Source organism: Danio rerio, chromosome 5, assembly GCF_049306965.1.
Source record: "Danio rerio strain Tuebingen ecotype United States chromosome 5, GRCz12tu, whole genome shotgun sequence".
NCBI classification, from domain to species: domain Eukaryota; kingdom Metazoa; phylum Chordata; class Actinopteri; order Cypriniformes; family Danionidae; genus Danio; species Danio rerio.
In genome coordinates, this window is record NC_133180.1 from 61,627,813 (window position 1) to 61,647,413 (window position 19,601).

General features: G+C 37.2%; 2 protein-coding genes across 36 annotated transcripts in view; one reads left to right on the plus strand and one right to left on the minus strand.

Moving 5' to 3' along the window:
• The window catches only part of aatf (apoptosis antagonizing transcription factor), a 28,462-nt gene extending 19,690 nt beyond the window's left edge, over positions 1–8,772 (plus strand). For 4 of the 6 annotated variants that reach the window (XM_005165555.6, XM_068221221.2, XM_073950522.1 and 1 more), the window contains exon 12: positions 8,136–8,624. In XM_005165555.6, coding sequence (XP_005165612.1) covers positions 8,136–8,187 — 52 coding nt within the window. In that variant the 3' untranslated portion in view covers positions 8,188–8,624. Of the gene's footprint in view, positions 1–8,135 lie in introns of all 6 variants that reach the window. The other 2 variants (NM_001083828.3, NM_001271839.1) reach the window with 1 other exon arrangement.
• A 2,534-nt stretch (positions 8,773–11,306) lies between these two features.
• Positions 11,307–19,601, minus strand: part of acaca (acetyl-CoA carboxylase alpha) — a 111,821-nt gene continuing 103,526 nt past the window's right edge. For 29 of the 30 annotated variants that reach the window (XM_073950518.1, XM_073950517.1, XM_073950509.1 and 26 more), the window contains 2 exons: positions 15,848–15,984; positions 11,307–12,610 (listed from right to left, as the gene is read on the minus strand). In XM_073950518.1, coding sequence (XP_073806619.1) covers positions 12,484–12,610; positions 15,848–15,984 — 264 coding nt within the window. In that variant the 3' untranslated portion in view covers positions 11,307–12,483. 30 annotated transcript variants of the gene reach the window in all.

The window sequence follows — 19,601 nt, forward strand, 5'->3', positions numbered from 1 at the left end:
CCTTACAGCTGCAACCTATCACTGGGAAACACCCATACACACCCATTTACACACATTCACTACGAACATTTTAGCTCACCCAATTCCCCTATAGCGCATGTCTTGGGATACTGGAGCACCCGGAGGAAACCCACGCAAACACGGGGAGAACATGCAAACTCATCACAGGATTGCCAACTAAACCACTGAGGCTCGAACCAGCAACCTTCTTGCTGTGAGGCAACAGTGCTACCCACTGCACCACCCCTCTGCCCAATATGTCATACATTTCTTTAAAATGAGATGTTTAGCAGAATATCACAGCTGCTCTTTTCCATAAAACTAAAGTCAATATGCAAAAAGTAAAAAAAAAAAAACAACAAAAGCAGTTTACACAAATGTTGACTTTATTTAAAGGCTGTTTGTGCTATTTATGTCTTTATTTGATTGGAGAGTAGGGTCCAAGAGGTGGGTCACCTTGGGACATCTAAGGGCCTACTCACACTATGCCATCCGTACCGTGCCCAGGCCCGTTTCCCGGATCGTTTGAGAAGTGTGAGTGCGCTGAATCGGGCTCAAGCACGGTTCACTCGGCCGGCCCTGGCCCGGTTGGAAGAGGTGTGCCTGAGCGCGGTACACTTGGGCTTTGGCGCGGTACGCTTGTGTGTGAGCGCGAAACGCGCCAAAGCCCGAAACCGAAAGCGAGACGTGACTTTTAAGGGACTGTTTGATATGGATTAATTAATCATTCTTACTGTTCAGTGATCGCAAACTGCCGTAGTTTATTAAAGACGCAAACTCCTCACTGCACGCCAGCTGCGCGCCTTCAGCAGACCTCCTCATTCCTGCAGCACGAGAGCTTTGATTGTTTATGAGCGCCAAAAGTGGCGGATCTGTTCGGTAAAATATCTGACTGCGTGTCACGGCATCCCTAAGGACTGTTTGGCGAAATATTTGACTGCATGTCACTGCATAACAAACAACTGAAACGATATAACTAGAGAAATCTCCACTGTGCTGCTGAGTGAGAGAGCGTATGGCAAGCCGTTTTAGCATTTAAACCTTGTTCTGACTATCCATAAATATATTTAGAGATATAATTATATATTTTGACAAGTCATTATTATAGTTCGACTTGTCAGAATGACAATTAGAGATATCTGCAATTACAATTGTACTAGTACGAAATCAGATTGGAGATATCTGCAAATATATTATGACTAGTCATATTCCTCCATTGACTTCCGTTGAAAAATATTTGCAGATATCTCTGAGTTTTGACTCGTCAAAAATCCAATTCAAGATATCTACAACTGTAATTCGACTATTAGTAAATTAATTGGACATATCTTCAAATATATTTGTAAATATCTCTAAATATTACGAATTAAAGACATCTCCAAATGTATGACTAGTTAAAACTCAGTTAGAGATATCTCTAATTACAATTGTGACTAGTCAAAACTCATTTAGAGATATCTACAAATATTTTTCAATGGAAGTCAATGGAGGAATATGACTAGTCATAATATATTTGCAGATATCTCCAATCTGATTTCGTACTAGTACAATTGCAATTGCAGATATCTCTAATTGTTATTCTGACTAGTCGAATTGTAATTATGACTAGTCAAAATATAATTAGAGATATCTCTAAATATATTTATGGAGTCAGAACAAAGATTTAAATGCTAAAAAGGCTTGCCATAGAGAGCGCTTCTGAACAGCGCAGCAGCGATGACGTAAGCGTGCCGAGGCCCGATATGGTGTGAGCGCGGGCCATCGGGGGAGACGGGAGGGGAGACAAGCGTGCTTTGGCCCGGTTCGAGGCAACTGTACCTAGTGTGAGTACGGCCTAAAGTGCTATATATCGGCATAATAACCCCTGGGCTGTAGGTGCCGTCATTTAAAAGCTTTTATAGCTGAGAAAGTTTATCTAAATTCTCCTGTTTTGTAGACTAAAACGGTTGTTTCAAAAAAACACATTTCAGTAACTGAAATAAAGGCAGCACGGTGGCGCAGTGGGTAGCACGTTTGCTTGCAACAAAAAGGTCGCTATTTCGAGCCTCGGCTGGGTCAGTTGGCGTTTCTGTTTGGGGTATCCATGTTCTCTCGTGTATGCTTGGATTTCCTCCGGGTGCTCCACTTCCCCACCCAAGTCCAAAGACATGTGCTATAGGTGAATTGGTATAAGCAAACTGGATAAGCTCAATTGTCCGTAATGTATGAGTGTGTATGAATGTTTACCAGTAAAGGGCTGCAGCTGGAAGGGCTGCCGCTGTGTAAAAAACAAATGTTGGATCAGTTGGCGGTTCATTCCGCTGTGGTGACCCCTTTTTTAATAAATGGACTAAGAAATAATAACAAAATCTAAATAATCAAAAAAAACTAAAACTAAACTGTTGCTGAAAAACTGGAATTTAATAATAATAACAATAATAATAAATGTTTTCAAATTTCTAAGCACTCGTTTTGTGTTATGAAAAAAACTGCCTGCGGCTGTTTGTAGAATTACCTGTTGAAGAGCTTTTACAGACAAACACATTAGTCACGCGCATTATTTTCTATATATAAAAAACATATTTTCTAAAAACAATTAAGTGTTAAAACTTAAAAAAAAATGCAGTCAATGCCTGTTTAACTACATATACAATCTGAAGCTCGTTTGAATTCTTAAGAAACATTTACTTTTATGCATTTAAAGTTGCATTTGTGTAGTTCTGGGTTCAGTGTCTGCTCATACAATTATTTTAATTAATATTACCAAGAGATTTGCACTACAGTTGACTCTGGTCAACACTGAATGTGTTCTGTTAACTCTGTTAGACTCTGGAACTAGAATTACTACTGAAACTAAATATAAAAAAGCTTAATGTGTTCACAAAATGAAAACTAAAACAAAACATTGACACACTTGATCTAAACTTTAAAAATTATTAAAAGATGTTTCACGCGGACGATCAAAGTGTGATCAGCCTTGGCTGATCTCTGAGGTATAATCCCACCGGTATGATTAGAATATTCAGTGCGCTTGTCATCAACAGCTAAAATTCAAATCTGATAGCGCACGTTGAGGCATAGAAAGAGGTGCACAGAGCTTGTCATAAATCACAATTTATCTGTGCTTTCAAACAAATAACACTTATTTTAGGTTTCAGACATTCAAATACACATAACTACAAGCAAAACATACCATCTAAGGTTTGTTAAACACACATAGATGTCTATGGAGACGGCATCATTTTTTTTCTATATAACTGGATGATGTGCTTTGTTCACATAAGATACACACTGTTTATGTTTCTAGAATATTTTCTCTATTCCTCTTCCAGATAGACAGTTGATTATTCTAATGTATTTCAGCAGAAAAGTATGAATTAATATGACGTACATCCAGCAGCTCAGATCTCTCTTGCGGTTGTTGCTAGAAGGGATACAGCTGCGATCGGAAGTTAGCGAGAAGTATTAGTATTATTTATTAAATTACGCATTAATTGTATTTTATTAGTGTCTATTATTAATAAATAATATAAACACTTTTGGTTAACTTCTGATTGCAGCTGTATCCCTTTTAGCAACAACATTGTTGCCAATTACCTGTAATTTTTAAGCTGTTTAAAAGACAAACTATATGTTCTGTCACCTATTTGAGAATTGGAGTATCACAATTTTCACGATATAAATAGAATATTTGTTAATATGTACTGAAAAGTCCAAAAACAAAAACAAAAAACAAATACGACATATACATGGATCATTGGGGCAAAAGGGGCATGTAATAATTTTGATGCGTCGCCATGATAACTTTAGAATGCAATGGATTCTGAGTAATGGTCACAAAAAAAAAAGTACACACACACACTGAAGGGTCAGCTGGAGTAGTTAAAACTCATAAATGAAAAGGGTTAAAAAAATGCCAAGCTATAATAACCTTGGTTTGGAGTAAGAAGGTAAATAAATGAAGACAAAACTTTCATTTTTGAGTGAAATATCAATGCATCGCAGCATTTGAGTTTCATTTTTTTTTTTTTTTACACTTACTGACTCACTCAGCTGTGGGGACGCCAGCAGGAAGGTGTGCGTGTGTGTAATTAATGGTTGAGTTGTGTGCTTCTCTGTCCTGTCAGGCAGCAGTAATCCTCCTCAAACAGAGAACAGACTAATCAAACACTCTCTGTAGATACACACATGCAAAAACACTCACGCATTTCAAAGATTTCACTTTTAATCCCTCTTGTTGTTTTTATGCTTTGGTTTCACAAAGGCAGTACATGTCAGGTGTTTTGTAGCTATTCTTATTAGCACATCAAAACCTAATGCTTTTATTACAGAGAGTGCAATACCATTCAAAACTTTTGGGTCAAAAAAATTATATATTTATATATTATATATTATATATATTATATATTATAAAATTATATATTATATATATATATATATATATATAAATAAATTTTTTTAAAATGACACTTTTTTAAGTAATAAAAGTCAAGTCTGTAGCACTTTATGCAACATGGAACAGGGTTTAATGCCAAGAATTTTTTTCTACTGGCCACTGGTTCAGATTTTTACTTGCCTTGCCAAAGTTTTCACTGGCTTCACCAAAAAAAGAAGTTAAGAGCCATTTCTTAGCAACATATTTTGAATAATGTGTGTAAAGCCAAACATAATTGTAATACATACACTTTTTGTTCAGCATAACTTATTTTTTAATACAACTGACAATTTAAAAATTACAACTGTTATGTAACTAAATTTGATGTGTATATGAAGAAAGAAAAAACAAGAAAAAAAAATCAAAGGGGGCTAAAAATATATAAAAATGTATATACAGTTAAAGTTAGAATTATTATTATTATTGATTTTTTTTTTCTTTTTAAAATATTTCCCAAATGATGTTTAACAGAACAAGGAAACCTTCACAGTACTTCTGATAATATTTTATTTTCTGGAGAAAGTCTTTTGTTGTATTTTGGCTTAAATAAAAGCAGTTTTTAATTTTTTAAAATCTATTTTGTAGAATTTTAAGGAAATAAATACATACACACATACATACAGTGGTATTTGAGGCTCCTGCTATTGCCATTTCTATGTAGTAAACTTTTATTATTTGCCTATGCCTTGGTATACCCAAAATATACCCAAATTTATTTTGCAGGCAACCTTTAATTAAAATCTAATCATTTTGCATTGTGTTCAATGTTTGCATGTGATTTTTTTTTTCTTCTTTTCTTTTTTCAACTATTTTGAAAATGTAAGTAGAACTCATACACCATAAAACAAAACAAAAAAAATCACAATCCTACAAAATCTTGCCTTGAAGTTGTGCTATAATCTTCTCTCTGTAGTCTCGACTATTATTGGTGCAGGTGTTTCAGGGCTTTAGCATATGTAGTGCTGGGTTTGGAGAGGTCTAGAGGAGTGAGATGGAGGATGTGGAGGCAGGATTAGATAGGAGAGGATGGATTGATGAAGAGCTGGCTGACAGATAGACTTGGCCTGCTGATCGAGCTCACAGTGCTGTTCTACTTGAGCACGCACACAACCAAAACATCAAACACTCAAGAGGGTGAAAAGAATACACACACACACACACACACACACACACACACACACACACACACACACACACACACCTTTAAGCTAACCAGAAGACAACAGAACTTTTGCATTGCTGTTTTTGCTTTACAAATATAAACATATGGATGCATACGTACACATAAAATCATGCAGTTGTTCCTAAAAGTGATGATAATATATGATAAAATTAAATTTGAATGAAAAATAAGCATGAAATATAGCGGCATAGTGGGTTAATGGTTAGCACTGTTGCCTCACAGCATGTTCTCCCAGTGTTAGCGTGGGTTTCCTCTGGGTGCTTCGGTGTCCTCCACAATCCAAAAACATACAGTATAGGTGAATTGGATGAACTAAAATGGCCGACCACTACTATTTATAGTAAATAAAAATGTATAATTGACCAGCCTGTTTTGCACCAACAACCAGGCCACATTCAAAGTCACTTAAAATCACCTTTCGTTCTCATTCTGATGCTCAGTTTGAACTGCAGAAGATCTTCTTGACATGTCTATAGCCAAAATGCATTATGTTGCTTAGACATATGCCTTAACGGGCAGTTGGACAGGTGTACCTAATAAAGTGGCCATGATAAGCATAAAAATATGACACTAATACATGCGCAACATTCAGTTAATATTCAGTTAATCGACTAAAATCAGAAAAATCAGTCCAGTGATGATGCTCAGTAAAGGGTCCGAGCAATAGTCTGTAATCGTAGTCAAATTAAAATGTATATTGAGATTTTTGACACAACACTGATAACACCTTTATCAGAGCACGGATGACACAAACTGATGTCTGACCTTTTTACCATCCACACGCACAAACACACACACGCCGGCTTGGTCTTATTTACATAACAATTGTTGAACTACAGTAATAATGATGTATGCCGATGGCATCAGAGAGTGGCCGCTGACCTTTGCAGAGGAGAAATTTTCAGCGACCTTTTCCAGATGCACATAAACACAAACACTTTCCCTCCGCCGTATCACAACAGCAGCTCTATAACACCCGACACGCACCACTGCAGCCATGAATGTTAATGCCGTCAATGCAGGAACAACACACACACAGCTTAAGAGATCATCACAATGCATTTGTCTCTGATAGGAAGAGCCTCGTACTCTGGGTTCTCCAGGTTCGGTTGGGATCTGAATGTATGCACGGCGCTGTAATCCTGAACGCTGCTGATGCATTTCTAACAGGGATTTGGGATTAAGTCTGGGTCTGTTGGTCTGCTCTCAGTCCGGCCCCTTTGGGACATCAGCACCTCAATCTCGGGGCCACGCTTGTGTGCTTTTGTCCTCTCTGCATTAAACAGGGCCACACTTTATCTATTAGGATTGGTGGCCTTTAGTCACGGTTGAGCACATTCTCAGGCTCTTTATGCCACTTTGATGGACATTTACTTTTATACCCGGCTGTTTTCCAGTCTCTGCAGGTTCAGTGCCACAGAACACCAAAAACCATTCACTTAGTATACATGTGAAGTCTAAATTAATCCAATTTCTTTTTTCTTTTTTAAATATTTCCTAAATGATGTTCAACAGAGCAAGGAAATTTTCACTGTGTGTCTGATAATATTTTTTCTTCTGGAGAAAGTCTTATTTGTTTTATTTCGGCTAGAATAGAAGTAGTTTTCAATTTTTTATTAAACATTTTAAGGTCAAAATTATTGGACCCTTTAAGCTATACATTTTTTTTCGATAATCTACAGAACACACTGTCGTTATACAATAACTTGCCCAATTACCCTAACCTGCCTAGTTAACCTAATTAAGTTAAGCCTTTAACTGTCACTTTAAGCTGTAAAGAAGTGTCTTAAAATATCTTGTCAAATATTATTTACTGTCATCATGGCAAAAATAAAATAAATCAGTTATTAAAAATTATTTATGTTTAGAAATGTGTTGTAAAAAAAATCTCCTCTGTTAAACAGAAATTGGGAAAAAAAATAAACGGGGGTGAATCATTTTGACTTTAACTGTATATTATATTGTATTATTATTAGTATATAAAAAAATAATTACTATCCCCAGGAAAAAAGGGCAAAGGCTTAAGCACCCAAAGCCCCCACCTCTGCACGTGCCTGCTTTAAATGCTTCTGCTTATTAGATAATAACAACTATTTATTAGGTTCTTTCACCTGTATACCAGTACCTAATCTCATACTAGTACTTTCACTAGTACTTAATAATAATAAAACTTTTGTCTCTTGTAACAAGCTTTACAGTTTTACCTTTGACTTGTGTGGGATTCTGTTATCATTTTAAAATGCATATTTATATAGTAGTAATTATTTATTTGGTTATAAGATCTTTTTTTAAGTTGATAGTGCCTATTTTTTGTACTGGTATTTAATCATTAAATAGTAACGCTTATAGATACTCACACAACTTACGATGAGAAATAGATTGTAGTTTTTAGTTGCATACTAGTATTATGTTAGTTCATATATTAAGTTCCTAGTTGTTAGTTTTAGTCATTTACTAGTCGCGCTTTTTCATGACAATATTTTTGTGAAGGTCTTTGTTTCCAGAAGTAAATTTTGCTTTTGTTCTGTTTGTTTTCAGGTCTGAGCTGTTTCGTTCCTTGTTTGCAAATGGTCCAGTGACAACACAATGACTGAAACATCTGTCCCAACATGCTTATACTCCGGGTGTGTGTGTACTACAGATGTCCACACACGCGCCCATACTTATCTACTGCTCTTGCTGGTGAAATCCCTCAGGAACCCCAAACATATTTCCTTCTTTAAGTGACTTGCTGTAAATGAAACTAAAGAGTTATTGTGATTTGTGAGCTGACACATTTTAGTGCCTCTTTATATTAAAAACATTGTCAACACACACACACACACAGAGTGTTTTCATTGATGTCCTAATTGTACTGTTAGCACATGATTAAATCTAGTGAAAGCGATATCTACCTCTAAATGAATTCCCTTGTCTGGAAGCGTTCTGTAATGTTATCTGATCTGTGGTATCAGAGGAACCTTCACCTTCAATTATCTGCTTAAGTTTTCATTATTGTGTCTGTCATAAATATAATTGGCTATTGAATTGGTGTGATTCAATTTGGTTGTTGGTGGGTAGAAGGAATATAGACTGAGAAAGCCACTCAGAGGGGGCTGAATGAGAGAATGATTGGAGAACTGATAAATCAATGAAAGTGTGTTCCTGGATCATTCTGTCTGCCATTTGATTTCTCTTAGGAAGATGAGCACTGATTATCTTTTGGTAGAATAAAAGGTTACAAACCTTTCAGGATTTTATCTCGAACAACACCTATTCTGATTTGTTGAAATTAACATAGTAGCACTTTATTAATAGCAAAAGTTTTGCTTGAGTACAGTGCATCCAGTAAGTATTCATATCGCTTCACTTTTTAAACATTTTTTGTTACAGCCTTATTCCAAAATAGATCAAATTTGTTTTATTTCCTCAAAATTCTACACAGTACCCAATAATGACAATGTGAAAATGTTTTTTTTTTTGAAAGTTTTGCAAATCTATTAAAAATAAAAGAACCTGAAAAATCACATGTACATCAGTATTCACAGTCTTTGTCGTGAAGCTCTAAATTAATCTCAAGTACATTCTGTTTCCACTGACCATTCTTGAGATGTTTCAGCAGCTTCATTGGAGTTCACCTGTAGTCAATTCAGTTGATTAGACATGATTTGAAAAGACATACACCTCTTTTTATAAGGTCCCAGGGTTGACAGTGCATGCCAAAGCACAAACCAAGCATGAAGACAAAGGAATTACCTGTAGACCTCCGAGACAGGATTGTTTAGAGGCACAAGGCCGGGGAAAGGTACAGAAAATTTTCTGCTGTTCTGAAAGTTCCAATGAGCACAGTGACCTCCATCAACTGTAAGTGGAAGATGTTTGGAACCACCAGAACTCTTCCTAAAGCTGGCCGGCCATCTAAGCTGAGTGATGGGGGAAAAGGGCCTTAATCAGGGAAGTGATCAATAACCTGATAGTCACTCAGTCTGAGCTCCAGCATTCTTCTGTGGAGAGAGAAGAATCTTACAGAAGGACAACCATCTGTGCAGCAGTCCACCAATCAGGCCTGTATGGTAGAGTGACCATACGGAAACCACCTGGAATTTGCCAAAAGGCTTCTGAAGGACTTTCAGACCATAAGAAACTAAATTCTCTGATTTGATGAGACTAAAATTGATCTCTTTGGAGTGAATGCCAGGCGTTACATTTGAAGAAAAGCAGGCAGCGCTCATCAACAGGCTAATACCATCCCTACTGTGAAGCATGGTGGTGGCAGCATCATGCTGTGGGGATGTTTTTCAGCCGCAGAAACTGGAAGACTAGTCAGGATAGAGGGAAAGGTGAATGCAGCAATGTACAGGGACATCTTTAATGAAAACCTGCTTCAAAGTGCTCTTGACCTCGGACTGGGGCGATGGTTCATCTTCCAGTAGGATAATGACCCAAAGCACACCACCAAATTATCAATGGAGTGGCTTCACAACAACTCTGTGAATGTTCTTGAGTGGCCCAGCCAGAGCCCAGAACTAAATCCTATTGAACATCTCTGGAGAGATCTGAAAAAGGCTGTACACCATCGCTTTCCATCCAACCTGATAGAGCTTGAGAGGTACTGCAAAGAGAAATGGGCAAAATTTCCCAAAGACAGGTGTGCCAAGCTTGTGGCATCATATTCAAAAAGACTTGAGGCTGTAATTGCTGCCAAAGGTGAGCAAAGGCTATGAATACACATGTACATGTGATATTGCAGGTTTTTTATTTTTAATAAACGTGCAACAAATTGAATTGAATATAACTTTGTTATGAATACTTTCCGGATGCACTGTATTTGCATTCTCTTCTTTCAGTAAGGACCTATTCACTGAATTGTGTTGTAAAAGCATGACATAATAATATTATTAAAAAAAAACAATCTGGTTTAAGTCCAGCTCCCTGGTAGATCTTCAGTGTTTTCACTACCCTGTCAAATCTGCGCTCAGTTCTGCTGGCAATGCTACAACCCCACTTCTGCGGTTTTGACATGCAAGTTATAACCCATATTAGTATCTTATTTTCATGTTACTGGTGCTTATTTTTTAGATACTAGTATCTTTTCCATTAAGTACTAGTGCCTACTCTTAAGATACTAGTGCTTTATAAAAATATACTAGTGCTGACTCTTTAGATACTATTTTTTTATTAGATACTAGTACTCATTCATTCATTAGATATTAGTATTTATTAAATAGATACGATTCTTATTTATTAGATACTAGTACTTATTTTAGTAGCGATTAGTAACTATTCTGTTGTTACTAGTAACAAAATTAAACATTTTCCATCAATTTCTATGGAATCTGTCATTGAGATATCAACTCCTCAGTTTTGACTATAGTATGTATTCCAGCTAGGACTAGCACATATATTTCTGCACTAGTAGTTAATCATTAGGCACTAGTTCTTATTAATTACATACTACTACCTGATTAAAAGATACTAGTACTTATTTTTTAGATACTAGTCCTCATGAAATAGATACTACAATTTATTTAAAAGATACTAGTACATATTAATTAAATACTAATACTTGTTTGAAATGTTAAACGATACAGAATTGTCCACGTCTGCATCGCGGTGCATCAAAGAAATAATTCATTTTGACACTCCTAGTGTATGGAGCACATCAGAGAAAACACACTTTCATGACATGACCGAATGTTCAAACAAAAAACAGCCCTAAAAACGAACATAAGAAGCTTTGACTTTTATTATTCATTTATTTATTTTTAGAGGCAACAAAACATTGCCTTAGTAAACACAAAATCCTCCATTTTGACCAGGCAGGTTGATAGCTTCTGATCTCAGTTCACTGATAAACAATTTACCACCCTGATGGTCACACCATGACAGTGGACTTGACGCAATCTTTCATCGAGTCCAGCAGTAGTGCTCGCAATCTGGAATTGGAGTAACATCTTGAGGTTTTCCAGTCACACAAACCACCAGCATACTGTAATATCAATGAGGACACAACTGAGCATCGTGTCTCTTAGTTGTGACATAACTGACATTGTGATCTCTTGTGTAACTCAATTCATCTCTCAAGTATTCTTTTCCAATATTGATCCTCTCCTGGTTTGTCATTCCAGAATATTCATATTGTAACAATCAAATTCAACAGGTTGAATGTTCTACAGTTACAGTTGAATGTTCTACAGTTACACACTTACAGTATTATGTACCACGTTATACTACAGAGTGCAGCGCTTTTTTACATTTAATAAGTTATTAATGACTTCTCAGCATTATATATTCATATTTATGCTAAAAAAGGATAAACAAACTGAATACTTATAACAAGTGGATATATATTTAAACAAAAAAAAAACTTTTTTTTTTTGGTTAAGCTACAAGGGCATGAAACAAGTACAGTAACAAACTGATGGGGTCATTTGGCTCAGCTGACCATCCTGCATGTAAAGAGAAACATCTACACTTCCATCTCTTCCATTATAACCAGTGAATCAGGAGTGATCCAGTTGTCAACTCGCTCGCTTCAAGCGTGAACTAGTGTTACAACCTGACTGTTATAAAATAAAACTGATTACAACATATGCAAACTTTCACACTCATACAGTAACGCACTTCTTTTTAAACAAATAAACGTTCTAGAAAATAAAACAAACGGCAGCTTGTTCTAATTGGTCTCTGTTCATCTAGAGCTGATTAAAAGTGCACTTGACTAGACTGCAGAACTATAAACGACAACACTAGGACTTTTATTTTTTTAGTGTTTCTAAAGGTGCGCGTTGCTGTGCATTCTTAAGACTACTTTCAGAATCATAGCCAACAACATAAAGTCAGTCACAGAAACCTCCATGTTGGCTCCTCTATTTGCGGTTTCCAGTAAGATCAGGCTTTTGAGATTCTACGAGGAGGCTGGGGTGTCCATGGTGGAGAGGATGCGGACGACTTCGGCGCGCTGTGTGGGGGAAATGTGCTGGGTCATGTGTACAATGGAGTCCATAGCCACCTCAGGGTTAGCTTGAACCAGGCTAAGAGAGATGAAATGAATAACAAGGCATTAATTTGAGAATGTAAAAAAAACACTGCAGTCTTCAAACATTTTATCCAAGTTTTACCCATATCAGGTGTGACCATCTCAAACATAATAATAAACTATAGCTCTTACAAAATAAAAATCACGAGACATTTTAAATCAGGTAATTCCACAGAAAACGTTCATTTGTCTTCCCGTTTCGGGATGATGTAATTGAAGCCCCCTGTGAAGCCCATGACCAGCACCTGTTACCTTCTTATGTCAAAATTCTTCATGTATTTTAACTTTTTTGGAACCACTTTACATACAAGTTTAAAGTATAAAATAAAGAGCACTATATGAACAGAATTGTCCAAGAGTAAACATAAATCACTCTCACTATTTGTATATTAAAGGTCCAGTGAAGTGCTTTGAGATGCATTTTATTATTGAATGTTTGATGTAGGGATGTTCATTTCGGTTAATTTTGTCAGCGGGCAACTGCCACTCGTAAACTGAATATTAACTGTTAACTGATTACATTTTTATTTTATTTAGGTAAATGAACTGATGTGTCTATTTTGTGTCTGACGCGTTAAATATTGCATTCTAAAATATGGATTTATTTTAATATGCAAACATATCAACAACAGAACATCTTCACGCACATGCAGTGTTACCAACAGCATAGAAAAAAGAATAAACTAAATAAAAAGAATAAAATAAATAGTCTTGCCCTAGATAGTTTCACTTAAATTACAAATCATTTAGATTACAAATCAAAATCACCGACTGAATCCTTTTTAAGAACCAGCATAGGCTGTTTTTTGACAAATAAAAATGGGCTCCCTAAAATTAATTGCTCTATGGAAAATATGCATTTAATTAATGCTTCGCTGTTATTCTCATATCATAAACCTCGTTTTAATAGAAGTTATTAGTTTAAAGATGATGTCTTGAGCATCTGATTTTACCTTAGAGCTTGTGTGCTTTCATTTTCTCCGTCTCATTCACAGTTTATGTTCACGGGTGATGAAAGACAATGACACGGCGCACATATGTTGACTTTTTGTAAAGCATAGGCTACTATAGTGTATAAAAATGTTGTTGTTTACATTTGATATTGCGTGCATATTTTATAAGCTATAAAAGACTCAGACTGGTGCGGAGGTATCATTATGCAAAAATCAAGAAAATCTTTTTGATTCTGAGATTATGTAGGTTATTTTAAAAATTAATAATTTATAAGAAATAACTGCCATTTTTCAATTCAATTCAGCTTTGTTTGTATAGCGCTTTTACAATGTAGATTGTGTCAAAGCAGCTTCACATAAATGGTCATAGTAGCTGGAACAGTGTAGTTCAGTTTTTAGTGTTTAAGTTCAGTTCAGTTTAGCTCAGTTCAGTGTGATTTAATCATTACTGAGAGTTCAAACACTGAAGAGCAAATTCATCGATGCGTAGCTCTACCAATCCTGAACCATGCGAGCCAGTGGCGACAGCGGAGAGGGAAAAAAAAACTTCACCTTTCATTTTCTAAATGGAAACATTTTTTGTTGGTTGTACACTAAATCATCACAACTATAGCCTATTTGTTGTGTTTATGAGCGATGCCGGAGAACGCTCTGATGGAGGGAAAACCCAAACGCTCTCGACTTGTGGCCGGATTGTTTTCAAAGCAGTGGGCATCTCAGAAAGTTATGTTTTGTGGTTTCTTTCTCGAATGGGCTCTATGCACAACTAGTGCTTTTTAGCAAATGACGAACTTCGGGTGAAAGCTTAATGTGGCTATTTTCAATTTCATAAGGTTCCTTTTACAGCATCAATGTTGTATTGTAATTAAAATACAATCCGTTAAAGAGACTTAAGCGTCCATGTGGCTGTTAAAGAGTAAAAAGAGACGAAAGACCATCTAAACGCAGGCACCATCATTAGCAACAGGCGAGCGCAGAAATTCCATAGAAAATACTGGGGTAAAATTAATTTCCATATATACTCTTGTACATATGCTTCTTGTTTGGTCTGATATACACGTTATACCGGATCTCACCCAGGCAGTTAAGATTTCTTATAAAGAAATCATATCTTAACGCTGCAATTTTGTATGAGATGACAATTAACCAGAAGCCCTTAGGTTGGTTGACTAAAATTAATTATGACATGGATCTAGGACAGAAGCAATCAGCATCAGTGCTGGTTTGGCATCAACGCGTCTGTGTCAAACTGTGACCAGCAATATTCTTCTTTCATTTTGCTTCTTTGTCAAAATACATCTTTAAGCACTTGTGTTTGCATGTGTTACCATCTCACAAGTTAATTATGTGTTGCAAATTTATGCAGCCAAACTTAAAAAAATTAAAAATAATATGTTTAATTGCTCTAAACCCGGTCCTGGAGGGCCGGTGTCCTGCATATTTTGGTTCCAACCTCAATTAATCACACTTGAACCAGCTAATCAAGCTCTTTCTAGGTATACTAGTAACTTCCAGGAAGTTGTGTTAAAGGAAGTCGGAGCTAAACTATGCAGGACATCGGCCCTCCAAGACCGACCCTAGTTTAACTGATACTTAACTTAAGCCATGGTGTTGTCCTTCCTCCAGCAGGCAAAAGTAACTCTAATAATGATTCAGGATTTTAAAAAGCTTTGATTCAGCATTTGTTTTTACTGCTGGGACTGTTTTATGCACGCGTGCACGTGCAAACAGCGGATCTGCTTGAACGTCTGCGCAGATTTACTAATCTACATTTGACAGAGAGTTTGGGTTACTTGTCAGAATTTGGGAATTATCGGCCCGACAAATTATAATTGGACAAACATTTTTTTATGTATTATGCCTTACCCAGAATCTAAAATACATACAAATACATTTAGATCATTTATTTTAACCATTACTATTGGAATGTGAAGAGACTTTCAACCAGCACAACAAAAAATGGTTCTGAAGACAATCACCTACTGCACCTTTAATATTTTTAGTTACTTTACCTTCAGCAGTTCACTTTAAACCAATTGCAAAGTAAGTAGTAAAATATTATATACTGTCATCATGCCAGACAAAATAAATGAGCTATTAGTAATTTGTGTTTAAAACGATTATATTTAAAAATGTGCTGAGAGAAATCTCCATTAAACAGCATTTGGGAAATCTTTGAAAAAGAATTTCACAGGAGGGCTCAAACATTTGCCTTTAACTGTACATTTCCCCAGGTTTGTATATCAATACATTTATTAAGGCTAACGTCTGAATGTTACCTGCGGATCTGTTTGAGGATGTGATCTCTGCGAATATATTTGATATTCTCGTCGATGACGGATCTGGCGCCTTCTTCCTCTGCCAGCTGCCTCTCCAACCACTCCACCACATCTTCATTACTGTCCCACAAATACGCCTGACAAACGCAAGAAAAACACATCAACCACAAGAAGAATCAAAGAAACAAACAAACTTTCAGACGCCGTTCCCATTTGAAAAGCAAATCACACTCCTAATCAAGGGCTCTTCATTTAGGCTTAGGCCGATAGCATCAGGCTGATCTGAAACAAAGCTGGACTTGTGCTTGTGAAGATTTGTCGAGGTGTTAATGGGCTTCCGCGCTTCTAAAAAACCGCAAGCACTTGTAGTCGGCAAGAACATTTAATGCCCCATATTAATCATTTTTAATCCGTTTGCTTTTAATTAAGAAACAGCGTGTTGCTGTGCTATCTGCACAAGGCAGGGTGGAGATTAATTGTAGCTTAAGATAGCTCACTCTGATTGGGCTAATGTATTAGTGGTCCAGACAGCGTCTTCGGCAGATACTTTAACCTGCCCGAGGGGCTTGGCTCGGCTCCAGGAACTGCTGTGGCGACTAGTCGGAGCTCGGGGACGTTCATCCATTCTAGCGGTCATATATTTTCAGGTCCACACACACACACATGGCACTTCCGGAAAAGAAAGACTTCAAATCCTCTGCTATTCAAATTAAATTCACCTGGTCTCTAAAAAGCAACACATTTGGTCACCTTTTTAGATCAATAGAGCGTTTTAGCACTTCCAGTCCCATTGTCCAGCGGTTTGTACCATGACGCTGGTTTAACAAACTCAAGATTAGTTTTGAGATGACAAAACCAAACCAGTGCGATCAGGCTTTGCTAATACCATGAAGCTGACCGTCAACTTTTTCAGGCTTTGATTTTGAGTTTGTGAGTGTGTGCACATGAAGGAAACAACCAATCACATGCTTTTGAAACTGCGATACTTTGATTGCCTTCTTGGGGGGGTGCCTGTCACCTGGTCCAAGTCCCTGGTTTGAGTCTCAGCTGGGTCAGTTGACATTTCTGTTTGGAATTTGCATGTTCTCCCCATGTTGGTGTAGGTCAGGGGTGCTCAATCCTGTTCCTGGAGATCTACCTTCCTGCAGATTTCAGTTGCTACCCATATCAAACACACCTGAACCAATTAATTAGGACCTAAACACCACTTGATAATTACAGGCAGGTGTGTTTGATATGGGTAGCAACTGAAATCTGCAGGAAGGTAGATCTCCAGGAACAGGATTGAGCACCCCTGGTGTAGGTTTTCTCCAGGTGCAGCGGTTTCGCCCACAGTCCAAACACAAGCGCTATAGTTAAATTGAATAAACTAAAATGGCTGTAGTGTATGCTGGATAAGTTGGCGGTTCATTCTGCTGTGGCAAGGCAAAGATTAAATGGTTTAAAACAGGGGTCACCAATCTCCTTCCTGGAGGGCCAGTGACCCAGCAGGGTTTAGCTCCAACTTGCCTCAACACACCTGCCTGGATGTTTCAAGTATACCTAGTAAGACCTTGATTAGCTTGTTCAGGTGTGTTTGATTAGGGTTGGAGCTTAAATCTGCAGGGCACCGGCCCTCCAGGAACAAGTTTAAAAAAAAAATTGGTAAAAAAAAATTAAAAATACAAAAACATTTTATACAGCAAGATGAAAAGAGTTATCCCAGAAAGAGGACCTCAAATATTAGAAGTGAAGTTAGCTTAGTTGATAATAAACACTGTATAGGTTTACTGAAATGCAAATCTAAGATCATATGTAATAATAAAAAAAACAATTGCAGCAGTATATCTGTAAATGTATAATAGAACAAAATAAAAGGGTTATCAAACGAAAATTGCTTATGTGCAATAAATTATGGACATAATTATGTAAATCATTTCATTTTCCTTCAGCTTAGTCCCCTTATTTATCAGGGGTGGCCACAGCAGAATAAACCGACAATTTATTCAGCATATGTTTAACACAGTGGATGCCCTTTCAGCTGCAACCTAGTTCTGGGAAACACCCATTCCCACTCATTTAAACACACATTATGGCCAATTTAGTTTGTTCAATTCAACTATAGCACTTGTCTTTGGACTGTGTTCAGGAGGTAACTCGCACAAACACAAGGAGAACATGCAAACTCCACACAGAAATGCCAAATGGCAAGTGTTTTACTAAATAGTAAGCTTCAATTTGCAGCAAGACAAACTGGATGAGTGGCTTTATTGCATCAGAGATGTGTCACAGTAGAGTGGCTGAATCTCAGTTTGTGATCTTTAATCCAGAACATAACCATGCTCCAAAGAGTGATTTAAGCTGAGCTACCTTCATGGTACAGAAGGGTGCACTTACACTATGCTATCCGAACCATGCCCAGACCCGTTTCACAGATAGTTTGAGAAGTGCGAGTGCTCTGAATCGGGCTCAGGCGCAGTTCAGTAGGCTGGCCCTGGCCCGGTTGGAAGGGGTGTACCAGAGCGCGGTTCACTTGGGCTTGAGCCCGAAACTGAAGACAAGACATGACTTTAAGAGACTGTTTGATATGGATTTATTAATCATTCTTACTTTTCAATAAACGCAAACTGTCGTAGATTATTAATGACGCAAACCCCTCACTGCACACCACCTTCAGCAAACCTCCTAATTCCTGCAGTACGAGTACTTTATGATAATTTATGAGCGTCAAAAGTGGCGGATCTGTTTGGATCTGTTGAAATATCTGACTGCGTGTCACTGCATATTAAACCACTAAAACGATAAAACTGCAGAAATCTCCACTGTGCTGAGTTAGAGAGCTTCTTACTGAACAGCACATCATTGATGATGCAAGCGTGCTCAGGTGCGAATGCAATGTGAGTGTAGGCCGTCAGCGGAGACGGGAGTGGGAATAAGCGTGCTTCAGCTCGGTTCAAGGCAACTGTACATAGTGCATAGACCCAATTGGTGCAACTGTTTTTCAGGCTGAAGCTGACTGTCCATATACTGGCATGATCCAGTGGTTCACGTGATAATAAGGTGATGACAGACTTCATGCACCCCAAAGGAAATCATATAACTATTCTTAGAATAAAAACCGACAGTGTGTGTAACAGATTTCATTTTGAATCTGCTAGTTTCCTGTATGCTGATTCGTATGCAGTGTGTGCAATGTATTTTAAAATGACTAACTAGGAGTTCAGATCAACAGTTTGGCTGTTTCGGCAAACCTTCGGGTTGAACGTCGTAAATAAATGACCAATTTTTTCAGCTTCAGCAATTGAAGTATCAAAAACTAGAGAGCATTTCATTGTTCAGAAGATTTGATGAGAAAGAGAAGTTTAAAAAAATTAAAAATTTGGAAAGTTTATAAATTCTAAATGCACACTTTGTCACTGTGTTGGAGCACACTAGATCATATTTTGATTTCATAGGGACTTTAAAACCTCGATTCTAATCCTGTAAATCAGGGGTGTCCAAACTCTGTCCTGGAGGGCCAATGTCCTGTAAATTTTAGCTCCAACTTGTCTCAACACATCAGCACATATGTTTCTAGAAAGCCTCGTAAGAGCTTGATTAGCTAGCCCAGGCAAATCTGATTGGGATTGGAACTAAACTTTGCAGGACACCGGCCCTCCAGAACTGAGTTTGGGCACCTCTGCTGTAAATAATAATTATTGCACAATAATTGCTTTATTATCCCTGTTTGGAGCATTTACATTTGTAATCGGAACTCAAATATACTCAAAATCCT